The sequence below is a fragment of the Sander vitreus genome, chromosome 7 (assembly GCF_031162955.1).
Source record: "Sander vitreus isolate 19-12246 chromosome 7, sanVit1, whole genome shotgun sequence".
NCBI classification, from domain to species: Eukaryota; Metazoa; Chordata; class Actinopteri; order Perciformes; family Percidae; genus Sander; species Sander vitreus.
In genome coordinates, this window is record NC_135861.1 from 26,954,894 (window position 1) to 26,972,875 (window position 17,982).

The 17,982-nt window shown below is 41.9% G+C and overlaps 1 protein-coding gene across 1 annotated transcript in view; it reads left to right on the forward strand.

Annotated features, from left to right (window-relative positions):
* The first annotated feature begins 358 nt into the window (after window positions 1–358).
* Window positions 359–17,982, forward strand: part of cd34 (CD34 molecule) — a 30,937-nt gene continuing 13,313 nt past the window's right edge. Inside the window, exons 1-4 of the mRNA XM_078255712.1 lie at window positions 359–431; window positions 1,764–2,385; window positions 16,846–16,914; window positions 17,718–17,938. Of these exons, the coding sequence (XP_078111838.1) occupies window positions 2,304–2,385; window positions 16,846–16,914; window positions 17,718–17,938 (372 nt within the window). The 5' untranslated portion in view covers window positions 359–431; window positions 1,764–2,303. The remainder of the gene's footprint in view (window positions 432–1,763; window positions 2,386–16,845; window positions 16,915–17,717; window positions 17,939–17,982) is intronic.

Sequence of the window (17,982 nt, forward strand, 5' to 3'; positions counted from 1 at the left end):
CACTGAAAAAAGTAAATTTAGATTTTCACAGTGAGGCATGTTCAAAACATCTTAAAGTTTTGGACTTAAATGTTTTTAATATTGCAAATATATAAATGCAAATATATTTAAAACACAGTTAATTACAGAAATGACCCCACTTTGTAAGTCATAGCTTCAGTTTTATTAATTGTGAATGGGATTTCAAGGCCCCCTTAACAAACTTTAACAAGTATCTGGTCTGAAACATACAGGGTGACCAGCAGGAGCGCCCGTTCCCAGACACCAGCCTGTTCTTGGCTCAAGTCAGACCCATATGGCTGCATTGTTTGAAAACCACGCCTCCAGGCAGTCCTCTAAAAACCCAGTGGTGGGATTGCAGTGCTTCCAGATGTGGCCTGCCTGGATTCTCTACGCATGTAGAACAGCACATCTCTGTGTGAACATGAATGGTGAACACCCAGCATCACACTCCCACAACACGCCGCAGCACGGTGCAACAGTTTGTCACTTTCTGCTGATGTGGTGTAATTAGGAAATAGCACGTGTGTTTTATCTGTGATGTCGGTGTGCTTGTGTTAACGGCGTTTTTAAAAAAGCGCGTGTGCACGGTACATGGAAGCGTGCACGTGTACTTCTGCGGTTCAATGGATGACTCACTGTAAGCTGTTAGTCATCTGTCCAGGGACGCACAAAAAGCGGGGCCAAGCGTTTAGTGTGACGCCATGTGCTTTTACAGGCCTCTCAACTATGTACACAACATGGAGGCCGCAGGATAAGAGCTTCCTGTTTACCAGGAGCATCTTCAAAAAAATAAAAAAAATAGGAAAACACTCAGCTTCTTTAACGCCTTTCTACAAATCCTGTCTCAAGTCAAGCCGAAGCCTGTTGTGTTGTAGATATTTCAAATGTGTGCTCACATAGCAGCGCTTAATCCATAAGTTGAGCTGGTGTACTTTAGAATGTTTGTCTCAAAACTCTGTGTATGTAAACTGCAGATCCACACGGGTAGAATTGAGATCCACAAATGCCTTTTCGATTCACGGATAACAACTGGATTCACAAATATCCATTTGAAAGTTGCAAATGTTAGGAAGATGTTCACAAATGCTTTTCATTTATTTGTAGATGTGTGCAGTGGTGGGATGTAACAAAGTACATTTCAGAGAGAAATATTGTGCTTTTTACTCCACTACATTTATCTGACAACTTTAGTTACTAGTTACTTTACAAATTAGAATTTTTGCACACAAAACACATGTATTTTATAAAATATGATGTTTTATTAAAAGTTAAACTACCCAACAATATAACAGCCTACAAGTACAGCTGAAAGGATTAGCCAATTTAAAAACAGAACTGTTTGGATCGTTTCCAGTTTCTAAAATGTGAGGATTTTTCTGCACTGAGTACTTTTACTTTTAATACTTTAAGTACATTTTCCTGATGATACTTACATACTTTTACTTCGGTAACATTTTCAAAGCAGGACTTTTACTCGTAACAGAGTATTTCTACAGTGTGGTATTAGTACTTTTACTTAAGTAAAGGATCTGCATACTACTCCCACCACTGGATGTGTGGAATGTACAGATCTTTGTTTTATTTGTGGAACTTGTTTGTGTATTTGCAGATCTGCTTGATATTTGCAAATCATTTTTGTGAGTTTACAAACCTTATTTTTGTATTTGTGAAATGTGTTTTATATTTACAGATTGCACATTTGCACACAGATTGCAAATTTGTTTACACAAACTTAATGAGACATATCTCATCCCATACAGACCACTGGAAATGGCTTTCACTTGGAACTTATCTACTAAAGCAGCACCTGAAACTCTCCTGAAGTGCAACCACAGCGCTCAACATTGCAGAAACGGTTACACCGCTGGCGCACAAACTGTGCAAACTTGAGTTCCTAACATTTTCACCAGGAAACAAAACAGCAATAAAGATAAAGCTCAACAGGATGTCACCCACTATACCATCTCATTCTGGTGCTTGCTGTACACACACACACACACACACACAGGGACAAGGGAGGAGGCAGGGACGGTTGCATTGGGGGAAACGGGTTAACAGCAGGCAGTTAGAAAAGGGGTGTGGAAAAAGCAGAAAGAGAGAGAGAGAGGCCAAAGGAGTGGGGCCGTATAAAGAGCAACAGAACACAAGCCAGGCTTTATCCTGCTTGACTGTCCTGCTCACTTAGACCTCACAGGAAACTCCCGACTCCACCGGCCCTCACACACTCACTCATTATCACCCACCGCACTTTTTTTACTCTCACACAGTCCCACTGACTGCGCTGAGTTTGACCAGAGAGGATGGCTGCGTCCATGTGGAGAATGAATGGGCTCTGGAGAAGGATGGCTGGACTTCTGGTGCTCTGCGCTCTGTTGCTCAGCAGTGAGTACTCTTATTGATTAAAGTATCTTCTTTTGCAGCTTTGGTTCACTCCAATGTTCCCTCTCTTCTATCTAGAGTACACAGAGTCTTATGTTATGTGTGGGGTCAAACTTTTTGCCCTTCTTTTGTTTTTGTCTGTAAGAGTCTCTAACATTATAGTGGGCAAAAATTGCCTTTCACGTCATGCAGTATGTGTACATCAACAGTGGCTTTCTGTTGATGTGGGGTTTTGCTTTGATGTGTTCTACCATGAGGTTGCACACAGATGCAGAGAGGCATGGTTAGCGGCGGGGTGGCTGCAGACACAAAGGGTCTGCTCAGTAGCAGAAAGTTGCAGTTGAGAATAATCACGCTTTACATCCTGCAGTGCATCTGGGTGGAGCTAACCATGTGTTTGAATGTGTGTAAAATGATTAGACAAAACAAGCACACAAACACAGCATCAGACTAGATACAGGTATTGTTCTGTTGCGTATATGCCTGACTGTGATTTCAGGGAGTTCTAAAGATATTTAATTTACAAGTGAGTGTGTGTGGGAGCTGCATGCATGCAACATATTACAACGTGACCACATTTAACGTGGATTCAACAGAGAGCAAAAATAGTTCCCTTAACTCTGTTCCCTGCAGATCTGCAAACAGTACTGTGTGTGTGTGTGTGTGTGTGTGTGTCATGTGTGTCATGTGTGACATGTGTGTCTTTCTGTGTGTGTGTGTGTGTGTGTGTGTGTGTGTGTGTGTGTGTGTGTGTGTGTGTGTGTGTGTGTGTGTGTGAGAACATGTGTGGACTCACTGGGCAGTCCACTCCAAATCAGTCTCAGGGCCGATGCTAATTGCAGGGTGATGTACGGCTTGGATGGTGCTGCTGCCTCGCCGGTTGTAAAGCAGGACTAGTTCTGGTTCAGCCCAATGTAACGACTTCTGCAGAGCCATTAGGCTCCATCTATGGCCACAGGGGCGGGGAACGTTTGGGGGGGACCTTGAGTGGACTTGGAGGAGTATTCCAGACTAATGACAATAACTAAAGGGTTTACTTTAAAAGGGAAAAGATCATATGATGGCGGAACATGTTCGTAGTTTGCATAGTAAAAAAAAAAGGCACACCGCATTCCGTCTGCATCAGCAGCTTAACAGATGGTAATTAGATTTACATGGAAATCTAATTACTCTGGGCACACCCCACCAAGAAATCAAACAGCGTCGACGATTTAGACACAACTTACAACCAAGCATGTATTTTTTTGTTTGTTACTGTTGATTGGAAAACAGACATTCTGCTATCTTATTATCTCTATAATTAGGATGTTGTTTTAGTGTTTTTTAGTGATGGTGATTAACTGTTAAGAAAATAGGAATAGTAATAGGATCTTACATGAACGGATGGCACAAACGTCTTGCTTCTGTTTTAGGTTTTAGCAGACAGCTTCTGACTTCTACTTTTAACAATATCACCAGGGTGTTGTCTCAAGTCTGCTGACCCATCCTCCTATTCTTCACCACATCCAACAGCAGTCCTCTGATCACACGGACCTGCTACATTGTGGACACTTGTGTCCAACTGGCATTTTGGTGCGAATTTTCAGAGGCATGGCCCCATATGGCTCCAAAAAAACAGATACGGAAAACCTCACCCTTAAAAACATGCAATGGTTTATCACTTTTACAAACAATTTTTACTATGATCTACATCCCGCCAGTTCTACCGTTCTGTGTCGATCATGTTTGTGGCTATTTCTGTTTTATTTTGATGACATTTTAAACAACCAGCGGAGTCACAAGAGACTGATCTGTCTCCTCATTAGCTCTTTTTCACAATGTAGGACCGCGTGGCTGCAGCCGTATATATGGGTCAGAGGTCAAGCCCCCGATGACGTCGTTATTCATTCAAAGACATTTTAATGTTTCTCGCTTCTTAAATCTACATGAAAAGGACTCTTTGTTAAGTATATACTGAGATATGCGGAGGCGTTCCACTGCACAGCTCTTGTCGTGTCTTGTTCTCAGTGGGGAATCGTTGTGTGTCGGGAGGTTAAATCGATGCCACATCCGATTCGGTTGCAGTGATGTCATTAGCCACAGAAGGAGCGAATGGGTGTGGCAGCTGATCCTCGGCCTGTCTTACTTGCTTCCTTGCTTGCATGCTTTGTAGTACAGAACAGAAGGTTTAGAGGCTCTGAAACTCTGGCGTAAACATAAGAAAAGATATTTGTTTTTAAACCAAAACGCAGCAGCGCAAATGTAGCCGGAGAAGAGGCTGACCATTAACTTATCTCTCTGTCTCGTATTTAGAAAAAAAGCTTAGATCGGGCCCAAAAATCAAGCCCGACCCTACCCGAGCCCGCCAGACACATTAACTGGAATTATGAGCCCGAGCCCGATTTAAACCCGACAATTTTTTAAGACGTTCTCAACTACAATTCCCTTTTACCTGTGGGTAACAGATCAAGGCAGCAACATAATCAAAGCCCTGGAACCATATAGGAGACTTTCTTGTCTCGATCACCTAATTAATGCTGTCCTTCGGCACGGTCTGCATGCCGACGCACTGGCCGACAACGCACCGGCCATAGAGAGACCATATCTGCTGCTAAAGCATATCTGAAACAATCTGGCCTGGTTGCGCAATTATCGAAGACAGTGCTACAGATGGGGGAGACACGATTTAGCACAGTTTACCTCACACTCAAGTCAGTGCAGGACATATACCCAGAGCTACGGGAGAAGCTGGAGAGGCATAGCTTTCTCCCCACCCAATTAGGCCAATAAAGTAATGATCGGCCCGGACCGAGGATAGTGGCGGAACATATTGTCCGGGTCGGGCCAAGTTCGGGCTCAGGCTCGGGCTCGGGCAGAGAATCTAAACTCTAATTTAGAAACCAGCAAACTCACTTAACTCAACACACATAGGCCTTGGACTTACCACTCATCCGGCAACATGTTTATGGAGTCAGATACTATGCGGTGTTGCTTATGGAGTAAGAAAAGTACATTTTCAAGCCTCAGGCTGGGTCAAAGACAATGTGCCATCACAACATTAGCTTGTTGGACTGCCGTACTGAAGGCTGCAGCTGTAAAGTGCAATTAATTGTGCTTATCTAAGACTCAGTTAATAACATTTGCAGCCTGAAAACCATCTTAGTTTGGATTTGTAGTCTAGAAACACTGATTCAGGCACACAGGAGTAAAAGGATGAGTGGATGGAGGGCGGGATGCAAGAGAGACGGGATGAGAGCCTTTGATGTACTTGATAAGTGAATGTGTTTAACTTTGCTAATCAGCGCAAACATCCGTGTCATGTATCAGCAGGCCAATCACCTCGCCTCTCCGGCAAACAGGTTTAGTTTCTTCTCCCACTTCCCATGGCTGTCATTCAGTAGTTATTCAGGCGTGCAAATATGTAGCGCCGAAATGGGCATGGGCTGCAATGTTGGATGATGTCATTCAACGCCTCTTGGAGTATGTTATAAGCTGACGCTCTCTCCAAGATTTTGGGGGAAAAGCTCAAACTTCAAGTGTACTGTGGAGAAAGGGGAAAACATTGCGTCTTTCTTATTTCAGCTTAGCGTCTACAATGATGCTTCTGTTGCTAAGTCAGGGCCTCAGGCAGCGCTGAATGAGCTGTGACAATTGCTATTTGAAACCAAGACATTCACTCGTGGTTGGGAGATTCCAAATTTGGCATTCATGTGTTCTTGTGTGAATATGCGCAAAGCCATCAATGCTCAGTGGAAATCCTTTGTATCACACGCATTTAAGTGGCCTTCAATGGAAGCGAGATACACAAAAACTCAGATACTGCCAGTGGTGGAATGTAACTAAGTGCATTTACTCAAGTACAGTACTTAAGTACAAGTTTGAGGTACTTTACTTGAGTCTTTTCTTTTCAGGCCACTTTCTACTTCGACTCCAATACATTTCAGAGAGAAACATTGTACTTTTTACTCCACTACATTAATCTGACAGCTTTAGTTACTAGTACACAAAGCATATAAAATACCATGTTTTATTATAAATTAACGACCCAACAATATAACGGCCTACAAGTCTAGCTGAAATGATTAGACCATTAAACACTTAGTTGATTGATAGAACATTATTTTTACAGTGTTATATATTTTTATCCTTTACTTAAGTAAAGGATCTGAAAACTTCTTCCACCACTGCATACTGCAGAATTTTTTAAATGTAAGAAAACATGTCCGGATCCAAACCTTAAAAAGAGGACAGCACACGCTTTCCAGAGAGTAGAAATCAGCATCCATATCTTTCTGCACGGACGTGTACAAGACTTTGTTTCTCAGATAGAAGCTTCGTCCTGCCAACGTAAACTTGGGCAGAATATTGCCACTCTCTTTCTCATGGCCCTCGGCTATTGACCAGCATTCTTTCAGTCCCGCGTTGTGATGAAGTCTGATTCACGTCATCTGCTGGAGGGTGTGGGTCTTTTCTTACATAAGCCTTGGCAGATAGTGGTCTGATGTCAGCCTAGGGTGTGTGTCCACATGGGCCCAAAGTTATGGCTGAGGAGCCACGTAAGCTCGTGGAGTAATTAAACCTGGAGCCTGTGTTGTGTCAAACTGCCAATTTGCTTCAGTGATTCCTACATGTGAGAGAGCCAGGTCAGGCTACAGCTTAAACCGTTCAAATATTCTTACAAACTGCCTGACATCAATGTCCGTTCTGTTACCTCCTCTGCTAGCCGCCACCAGACGATCACCATAACAAAGGGAGGACATTTAAAAAATGCTTTTTCTCTCTCTGAATTACTGTATCTTCCTTTGTAGCCAACTTGTTTTCTCTAAAGAAAATGTATTAATGATAAGAAAACAAAAAACATGTCACCACACTGACTAAATGATCATCCAGGGGAAAAAAAGGAGTTAACTTGGGGAAGTAGATCATCTAGCAATAATATTTACCTAGTGAAACAAACTTAATGAAAAGCAGATGCCGCGCTAGCATTCAAATCTTCCTTTTCCAATTACTGCTGTTCTGGTGAGCTTGTTGTTCCTTGGTCCCCTGGCACCCTGCTTCAATTTTACAGCTGTTGTTTTTTACCATAAAGGAGGGGGGGTTGCCCTCTCCTTCTGTTTCGTCTTCATTTTCAGCCCAGATCATTTTGGCAGGACAAGGCCGCTAGAGAAACTCCAGATATCACTGCAGCGCTCAGATCTAAATCGCCTGTATGTGCAGCTAATGCGCAGCCCCGAGATTATAGTGTGAATTCCAAAAGCAAGAACTTGGAAGCACTCTCTGCTTCTTGTGTCATCCCTGGCTTTTCATGCTGGCTCAAAACAAAAACCTCAGCAACAGCTCAGTGATCAACCTCACACTGATTGATTGATCTAAGGTGAAGTCATGCTAAACACCGGTGGAAAGCAATGGGCACGTATAACACGAAGTGTATTTTGGATAGCCAGTCATGGCCGTCTTTAAGGAGGGGTATAGTGTTTACCCTGGGGAATAAAAGCACTTAATGAGCCTTGGCTGAGGCCTTTTGACTGCCAGAATAATTGCTCCTGGTAATTAATGTTTAGTAAAAGGCATGTCGTTGAAGCCACGCTTTATACTTTGTAATTGATATCACCAGACTGAATGTTTCCATCCACTTGTCAATTGAATTATCTGAAGTTCCCTTAAAACCATTCATGCGAATAAAGCCGGTGAAAGTGTGTGTTCCATCCAACGGCTTTAAAGCGAATAAAAACCTGTGCATGATGACGTCACATGCTGTTTTGCGATGAAATTGGTATATCGAATTGATTTGAGACACTTCAAGGTGTTTCTATTCCTTTTCGCACTGAATCGCACACCATTCAAGCAAACATTTGCGAACAAAGTTTTCTAGCCAAAATGGGCCGCGACTTCTACCTACAAATGATTAATATTGCACAAGTTGTAATAGGTTTGCTGAAGGTCCTGAGTTTGGTCTTTTCATTTGTACTGTGTGTGTGTGTGTGTGTGTGTGTGTGTGCATGTATTAAACAGTATGCGTGATATCTGGAAGGCTATAACATTATTACTATTATTTCTCAATCTCCCTCTCCTACTTTAGCTCCTTAGCCTCAATCACTGTGGAGCCAGATTGTTTAGGGCCATAGGTTCTGATATCTTTTTACAACCTCTCCCCACACACGCTCATGTAAAAACAGCAACTGGAATGGGTCCATGGACATCTGCTGACACAAAGTAGAGAGCAGCTGGTGTTTCCAGTTTCTAACAAAACGGATGAACTGTTTTGGACACAGGTTTTAAGTTTCACTGCCCTGCTGAAACTATTTTAATGAGTGAATTACGGGTTGAATAAAAACAATGGTCAGTAGCTGCCATCAATCCTAATGTTGCCTTTTCATTCTTCGCTTTGGTCCCTCTAAAGTTTTTTTTTCTGCCTTTACTTTCAGCAACCCAGTATCACATGAAGGCAAAGGAGAATGTATAAGTTAGAGTAACATTTTGAATAAATGATCACATCAAGCCACTGTAACGCAGAAGACAGCCGCTGTGCTGTTCCCTCCGTGATAACAGTTAGTGTGTATGCAGTCTATATCCACGACCTTCCACTTCTGGGATTGATCCGTTGCCGTCGGAAATTCCGCCGGATGTCCTTCTTTTCAGCTACCTTCCGCTTTCTTTGGTTGTAATTCTAAACTCCGGTGGATTTATGAGGACTATGGTTAACTGCTCCTCAGATCTCTGCAGGGTAAATCCAGACAGCTAGCTAGACTATCTGTCCAATCTGAGTTTTCTGTTGCACGACTAAAACAACACGTACACATGTTCCACCAAAACAAGTTCCTTCCCGAGGCTATTTTGCAGAGGTGCTGTGGCTCCGTGCGGCGCTTAGCACCGCACAAGACGATTGTGATTGGTTTAAAGAAATTCCAATAAACCAGAGCACGTTGTTCTCCCATCCAGGAATGCTGTGTGGACTAGCAAGACCCTCCTCCACAGCGTTGTGGAGGAAGGTCTGACAAAGGGAGACTAGTGCATATGTGATCCCACTCCAGGAGTGTATCTCTGTATTCCAGAGAGTTATCTGTAACCCCCAGTATGTTCACCTCTTGAAGAGGTCAGTGCATGCCATGTGCTGTGACAGCCACATCCTGTCCTAGGATGTGCACGGATAACATTCCGAACCAGTTGTCAATTCCTTTTAAATTTTTCCTTTTGTCAAAACGATCTTGTGTTTTGTTTAAAAGCACCAGGGGCGTGGGCAAGGTGGAAAAGTCAACCTGTACCACTCGTTTGTGCAGAAACAAAAATAGTTCTCACGGCCCGAGCGGTGTATTCCTGGGATGTATTTTTTTTCTGTTTGTCACTGCAGTAGCAAGTAGGAGTAAAGCCGACTGTGTTTTCATGGCTACACTTTTTATTTTTCGTACAGCCAGAGAAGTTAGACAATGTAATATTTGTGGCGTACTATGAGACCACATCATTACCTAGAGGATAGTTTTTATATGATTACAGAAGCTGTTATTCTAGCCTATAGGCAGACAAACGATTGTCTCTCATCTAGTGCTGAAACAATTTGTTGACTAATCTGTTAAGGCTGTGCAATTCATCGAAATTTTAATCAAGATTACGATTTTGGCTACTATTGATCACACAAACAGAGTAATCGAGATGAACAGTTATTTTGCACATTAAGTTTTGCAGATTAAACTGGAAAAGTATTAAGGGAAATTTCACAGGTCTAGGTGTTTTGTCTCTTGATTTGTTTACCTGTTTCACTGTTTTTTAAATTCAATAATTGCAACATCTTTCCAAAAGTCAATGAATAACAGTGTTAAATAATCGGGATTTCAATATTGACCAAAATAATCGAGCAGCCCTACTGTTAGTTGATAAAAAGAAAATAAATTGACAACAATTCAAGCAAAAATGCCAAGTAATAAGTGGTTCCGCCTTGTCAAATGTGAGGATTTGCTTCCAATGTAAAAACAAATAATTTCTTCATTCCTCGATCTTGGTTGGCCACAAATATGTCCACCCTCCCGTAGCATTTCTTAGTCCCAGAATTCCCTTGAGGATCTGTGAGACTGAAAGAATTCCTGAGTTAAGCTGTAGTGACATTTCTCCTGGTAGGGAATAAAAAGAAAGGAGTGAGGGGAGACTTCAGTGGACATCTGGAAGCCGAGGACATGGATAAGTAAGGAGAGGAGGGTGTGGAACATTATGACAGCCAAGGTGTTGTCTCTGTGGTCTGGGTGGAGGTCAAATGCAAGATTTAGAGCCCCCATTGCTCATGATGTCAGATACTTCTCATCTCTCTGACAGTACAGCACATATGCAGGGAGGGGAAGAGCTCCCTAAGGAGGACTTTCTGCAGCAGCTGTCCCCTGCTCATACACTGACTGCACCCGTTTAATCAGGTGTGACTATGTTTGTTTCTGCTGCAATCCCCTCTCTCTCTCTTCCCCACCCTAAATCTGAGCTCTGGAATGGCAGGAAGGGTGAAAGATGGCAGTCACAATGGCAGCATCACGTCAGGGAGAGAATGGGCAAGGCTGTGACAGATGAGTGAGGCGGGGACATGCGAAAGGAAAGCAACTATTGAGCAGCAGAGCGGCAAGAGTGCAGCATGCTGAAATCAAGCTGTGTGTAGATTTTAAAATGAACACACTAGGATCAGCAAAGTTAAAGTATTTGGTGTGTGTGTGTGTGTGTGTGTGTGTGTGTGTGTGTGTGTGTGTTGTGTTTCCCTTATTTAGTTAGCCTTGTTAGGGCTGGGTTCAAATAAGCGATTCTCCTATTAAAATCGATCTTTGTTTGAGTGATCTGATAGCTATTAATAAAATCCCAAAATAAATTTTTTTTAATACATGCCTTTTCACCATGGATGTGGTAATGTAAATGGAAATCCTCGGCGATACCCAGCCCTAACCCTTATTATTAGTATCAGCATGTTAGAGTGATGTCTACACTCACTCCAGAGAAAAGTTATACACCTACGTGCTGTGTGATTAGGTTTGTCATCATGAACTTATGTCAGTGTCTGTTAGAGTATAAGGGGGAGTTGGGAAGCTTTCCCCCAGGGAGGAGGAGAGTTGAAAGGAGGTTGTCTGACAGGAAACAGAAAACATAGGATCTGGCTTTCAAAACAACTCCATTATATGAAGTGATGATGAGACACAGTCTCCCCCTCTACTTCTCTACCTTATCATCGCTCTCCCCTGAGTCCTCTAGAGTTTGAATGCCTAGGAAATATATAGTTAGACACAGAAACTCCTCAACACTCACATCTGCATTTAGCTCATCACTGTTCCTCATGTATGCATAGAGTGCTGCACAACGTTTTTATGCGTTTGTGTCTACCTCAGCCTTGTAATATGATTTATATTGAGCGTGGACTAGATCCTGGAATTCAAGCAATAAGTGATGATGTTCAAATACATGGTTTGTCAACTCAGTATTGACTGTTCTTAATCCATTTCTCCGTTTATAATTCACTACAGTCAGTTGTGAAAAGTCTTGACAAACTTCCAAAGGGTTAGGCTCTAACATGCACCTGATAGCTAATATATTTTTAGGAGCTGCTTATGTTACCTTGGTGTTTAATCGGAAAATAGAAGTACATGAAGTACAGTTGGGACAGACCAGCAACACGTTCCAGCAGCATGTCAGCAATAACGATTGTGGTGTTGTAAATCTTCATAGGCAGGGCAGGAATTGCCAGGGGCTTCATATGCTAAATATGTAAGCAGGCATGGTGCTGTAGTCCAGTGGTTCCCAACCTTTTCTGTCTGAAGTGCCCACACTACCCTGTCACATGAACTCATGTACCCCGTTGTTGATTCCTGATGTATGTTCCAAATGTAAAACTCCTAATATAAATTATTTAAAAGTGGATATTGTTATTTTTTTCATAATTGTCATCAATGTAAAAGTCAGTTTGGTTAGCAATCATACCAATCGTAGCCTACTAGGCTACTGCTACTTGGAGTGAAGCTGAAAGTTTCAACCATTCATCCATTAAAGTTACCTTTAGCTAACTATTTTGACCCAAATGTTAACTAATCATTTGAACTGTTAAGTCATTACATTTGGCTACCTGTTTAAACTCCTGTGCTCGCTTGCCAACTAGTTTTCACATTCTTACATAACACATAGTATTCAATTCAATTAAAAAATTTTTATAGTATCAAATCATAACAAGAGTTATCTCAAGACACTTTACAGATAGAGTAGGTCTAGACCACACTCTATAATTTATGAAGACCCAACAATTCTAGGAATTCAGGTGTTCCAGGTGTATATATATATTTCTAAGTATTTATTTTTTAAATTAGCTACTCTCCAACTTTTCTACATACCCCCTGGCAACTACAGAAGTACCCCCAGGGGGTACACATACCCCTGGTTGGGAATCACTGCTGTAACTTGAAGCATCCACCAAATTACCTTTGTCATTTGCTGGTGAAAAATCTGCCTTTTTGTTGCCTTAAAATTGCTGTTGATTTGTCCAACCACAGGCAAAAAAATGCAGCATTTGAACTGACACTCAGCATCATAGGCCCATATCGTATCCTCTCTTTAAGCCTATAATTTAGTTCTTTACATCTGGCATGGCTACACACCACACACCACGTCAAAGACCAGAACACCCACACTGAAAGCTTTAAGGAGGACAGCCAGGGCAGGAACTCCACTTGATGTAGCCCAGTAGTGAAGATCAGAATTGAACCCAGAGGTTACATAGTCTGCAGCCTTGGCTTTGTGCTTTCTGAGCCCATTAAAAACTCTCTGGAGAGACGCCAAGGTTGTGTTTATGGAGTAGGAGTGTTATGTATGTTTCTCTGTGTTTGTGTTGAGACTGGAGATCATAGGCTTCATATTGATGCTGAGGGGCCTGGCTGGAAACACAGTGAGATTTTTCACACAGCTGTCCAATGCCTCTGTGTCCACAGTGGTGGAGTGTTTTCAGCATGTGACAGTTTAAAGGGAGTAGATGTTGGTGTATGTATGTGTCGTTCCATGTGCATTATGAGCATTTATTTGCTTTATATATCTGTATGTGTGCAGAGTCTGTGAGTTGAAACAAGAAAACTATTTAATAAGGTAAAACACTTTCATCATAAAACATAAATAATCACGCTCATGCCAGCCAACTAACTGGTTATACAGTATAGTGCTTTAAAAACATTCCATAGATACTTTTTGTCAAAATAATATCTTTATATACCTAAGAGGCATAAACTGAGGTACTAGGTGGATTTACTGCTGTGGAGGCTAAACATTTTTGTCCCACATTACTCTTTTACACATAGCAGCTCAAGCCGAAGGCAACTAGCTGAAGGCTCTAATAGCACAGTACACGCATTAGTTAAACATTAATGCCCACTTACACCAGTTAAAATGGAGCACATGACCAGATTTGGACAGCGTTCAGCCAGTTGACGCCACTGTCAAGATAAAACACACTACAGGAGGGAGCTATATATTACAGAGCCCCGTCCACAGTGCTGTACACATACCTACATCATGGTGGCCACTCGCCAGCTGTGAAAAAAATGATGTAACGCTATCTTTTATTTGGGGTTCTAACATTCCCACAAGGAACTTGGATTTTGTTCCAGAGTGTGTTAAAATTCGGTCATGTTTACAGGATTGCAAACACACACAAAGCATCTAAATTTGCCTCATTTGTATAAATGTATCTGGTGATTAACTAAATAACTGTAGTGGTGCACCGAACACATTTTTCCTCTGATTGCAGCATAGTTTTGGTTACATGTGAAACCGTTTACACGTTGGTTTCCTTCCATGCGGATGGGAGTGTAAAGAAACGATGTTGCAAGATGAATTGGATTACAATGCTGTCCTTGTTCGCCTCCGATTTATACCCCAAAGTTAGTTCTCTCGTTTTGATTGGCAGCGTGATTCCTGATTGATGTTCATTCATGTTTTCCTCAACATTATCAAGATCGCTATCAACAGTATAGTTGATAGTTCAAAAGAGAGACTTTGCCGTTATCTGTACATATAAATCAACATATTGTTAAGGATATTTACACATCTTAAAGGGGTGTTTCAGAATTTTGGACATAGGACCTCATTTCCAAGTTAGCCAGTGTGTTATTAATCAGTGGAGACCGTTTTCAACACTTTTCATCCAGTCCTTCCAGTTGCAGAGTTCGCTGGTGCTAGGCTAGCCCATATCAACAGTATCTGCTAGCCTGCCACTAAAAACAGTCTTACCCACTCCACAGTACACCCGAGACAAATAAATTATAACGCCAGACTATCGATGTAAATATCTGTGTTGATAGAATAATGTTAGAAATAAAACTACCCTTGCATCGCATTGCAATACTTATACTTTGTTCCCTGTAGTTGGTAGCATAGGCTACAGCAGCGGTGAAGTGATATTACCTAGGCTACTGAGAAAGCCAGTTTCCATGACAATCACATCTGAGCTTACATGACTTTTCTGTCAGCAATTACCTAAAGTTAGAGGTTAGCCCAGCCAGGTATCTACCAAGAGTGTAGCTATACCGTTGTGGTGCCCATCTGTTTGGTTTATTTTTACAATTTAATAAATGCACACTGAAACACCATGTTGCCTAGTCCTTAGTTTCCAATCCAATGCTTCAATACCAATGTACTAGGCTACTAGTGTGCTTCTCTGTTTACTTTTTGGCGCAGTACTACTAACCGAGGCAAAGTAAAATGGCGCCGCGTCTGAGAAACTAGTCCCTTAAAATGTAATGCAATCATTGAGATGCAAGGGTAGTTTTATTTCTAACATTATTCTATCAATACAGATATTTACATCAATAGTCTGGCATTATAATTTATTTGCCTTGGGTGTACTGTGGAGTGGGTAAGACTGTTTTTAGTGGCAGGCTAGCAGATACTGTTGACACACTGGCTAACTTGGAAATGAGGTCCGATGTCCAAAATTCTGAACCACCCCTTTAATAGTAATCTAATATTGGACTTTAGACGTCAAAAGGTAATTCAACCTAGGGAAGCCATTTTTTCAATTACCTTAAAAAACCCTCACATGGACTTGGGAAATGCTTTCCTACTTTTCTTAACCTTCCTATGTCAGAAAGGTTTTAGCACCACCCAACCTAATCCCAAGATTATTACAGAAACAGGATCTCTTCCAGGGGTTGGATGTGTACTCAGGAGGTCATGACTTCTGACTGAACTGTTTATTTGCATAGGCTGCAAACAGTAAGAATTGGTCCATATGTGACTCCTAATTAGTAAGAGCCCCTGAGAACACATGCTAAATTGGTTTGGCATCTTTGGGTTGGGCATGAGGTTTGCTTCACCAGGCCAAGCTGTTCAAACCAACCCTCTGCCCTGACCTCATTCACACTAACATAACTAACATTCCACTAAGCTTGTGCTTTACAAATTCCATCCCAAGATACCATGCATCTGATGCAATGATGATCTATAGTTCCAGATTTAACCTTTTATGGTACAAAACATCATCAAATCACTACAACAGAGAGAGGCCCCTTCCTAAACTGTATCTCCCAAATTGCCCCACTCCGCTGTCGGGGTTAGGGCTTAGGTCAGGTTATGGTTTGGCGTAGCAGAGATAATTGGTTGGGTTTAGGGTAATGTTGAGGTGTGGTTAAGCATCTCAGAAGAAGCCTGGTTGGTGCAAATTGAAAGGCTTACAGATTTTGACACAACACTGCTGGTTCTGCTGATTTGGCCCATACCAACAGGCCCAGCACTTGGAGCTGAAGTAGAGGCTGTGACCGCTCAGAGAGGCCATTAAGGTATTTTAAAACCCTTAGCACCCAATTGCAACAATTTGAGTCAAAACTCCTTATCAAAGTCATAACTCAGTACAACCTCAACATACAGACAAATCCCAGAAAAAGACACTACTTACTCCAGGTTTTACCTAAGAATTGTCAGGTTTTTACGTTTTCTTCCGCATCAAAATAATCCATTGATAGTTGTCCATGATTACATTGCATAGCTAATTTGTAATTTTTTTAATGGTGCCAGTTGTAACCATAGATATAGATCTATATCTATGGTTGTAACCCACAACTAACAAACTGTATCCATGGCAACGTTGTACTTCCTGTTTCCATTCCCAAAGCCACAGATGTCTCAATTTTGTCTGATGGTGGGCCCACAATGTGTCAGACTGGCACAAGAAGATTAAATAAACATAGCAAAGGCTAAAATTGCCTGTTATAATCATGCAATCGGTATCTGCTTACCTTACCTGGATAATGATTAACCAGCTTAACCATGTTAAACCAGCCATCAAAGAGCATCGATTCGTCTGATGAAAGTCAATGTGTTTAAGTTGCTGTCTCTTTCTCTGTGTCCCAGGGACTACATGTGGAAATTAGCAATTGTTGCTATAACCTGGCCCAAGACATATTCTCTTGTTTAACAAGTTTAATGTTTATTTGTGCATTGTCCCTGTTTCAAATAAATCAATTTCCATTTCCACTTGCCCTCCTTTTCTTGCAGATGAAGTGATGTGTCAGGATGATGCAGTAACAGATCCCATAGATGCACTTGCTGCAGACGCCAGTACAGGTAGGAGCCTTGATAAACGTGCAATGAGACGTTAAGTCATCATGGGGTCAGAGCAAGTTCAGCAGGACTTTTGAGAAATGATTCCATTTTCTTAAGTTATATCGCTCAATGTCCACTTCTAATGGTACATGTCCACTGTGGCATTTTGGAGCCATCTAAGTACAGTTTTACCTTTCATCGTTAACTCCTTTTTTGACGGCAGGGATCGCCCCGCTTTCCACCCATTAGTTAGACGCTTGCCACTAGCAGTTATCAATTTCTCTTCAATGAACACTGACAAGCAAAGATAACAGGCTACACCCTCCTTCAACTGTGATGGCTTTACCTAAACGGACAAACTCTTCACTCATGGGCTGTCTGCTCCCGGATTTCAAAACAGGTCCAACATGGTGGCTCCTTTGGAAACTTTTGCTTATTTTATGAAAATAGTTCACGGAAATGTGTTTCTGAAAGCATTTTATGCAAGAAATAAGCTATATAGATTGCTAATTCTGTTTTCATTTTAGATCAACAACAGTCAGTTTAAAAGATTTTCGGGAGTTTTTAAGAGGCAGCGAGTTGAGCTAGACTTGCCCCTGACTTGCATAAAGTAGCGGGCAACACCCCGCTTTTCGAAAGTCGCCACAGCGCTACCAAAATGCATTGCCCGGCACTGCTTACATAGACAATGAATGGGAAGCGTGGAAATGACACATTTTGACCATAAGAGAGCCACGAACGACAACGTCGACAAGTGACAAACCTTAGTACATCCACTGTGTGCGCTTGTGTATAAAAGCATTGTCCTTGGATTGTGTTCTTAGTGACGGCCGCAGCTCCAGATGCCACAGTTCCAGATGCCGCAGCTCCAGATGCCACAGCTCCAGCTACTACAACTCCAGATGCTGCAGATTATCCCACTGTTGGAGGATCTGCTAATCCTGCTGCCTCTGTAGATGATCGAATCCAAGCAACCATTGTAAACATTGTACTCGGCCCCTTAACGTCTACTGCTGCCGTCACGGAAGTCCCCCACATTGTGGTGGTGAGTACCATGTTCCTGGTGCTTCTCTACTTTTGGACTTTTCA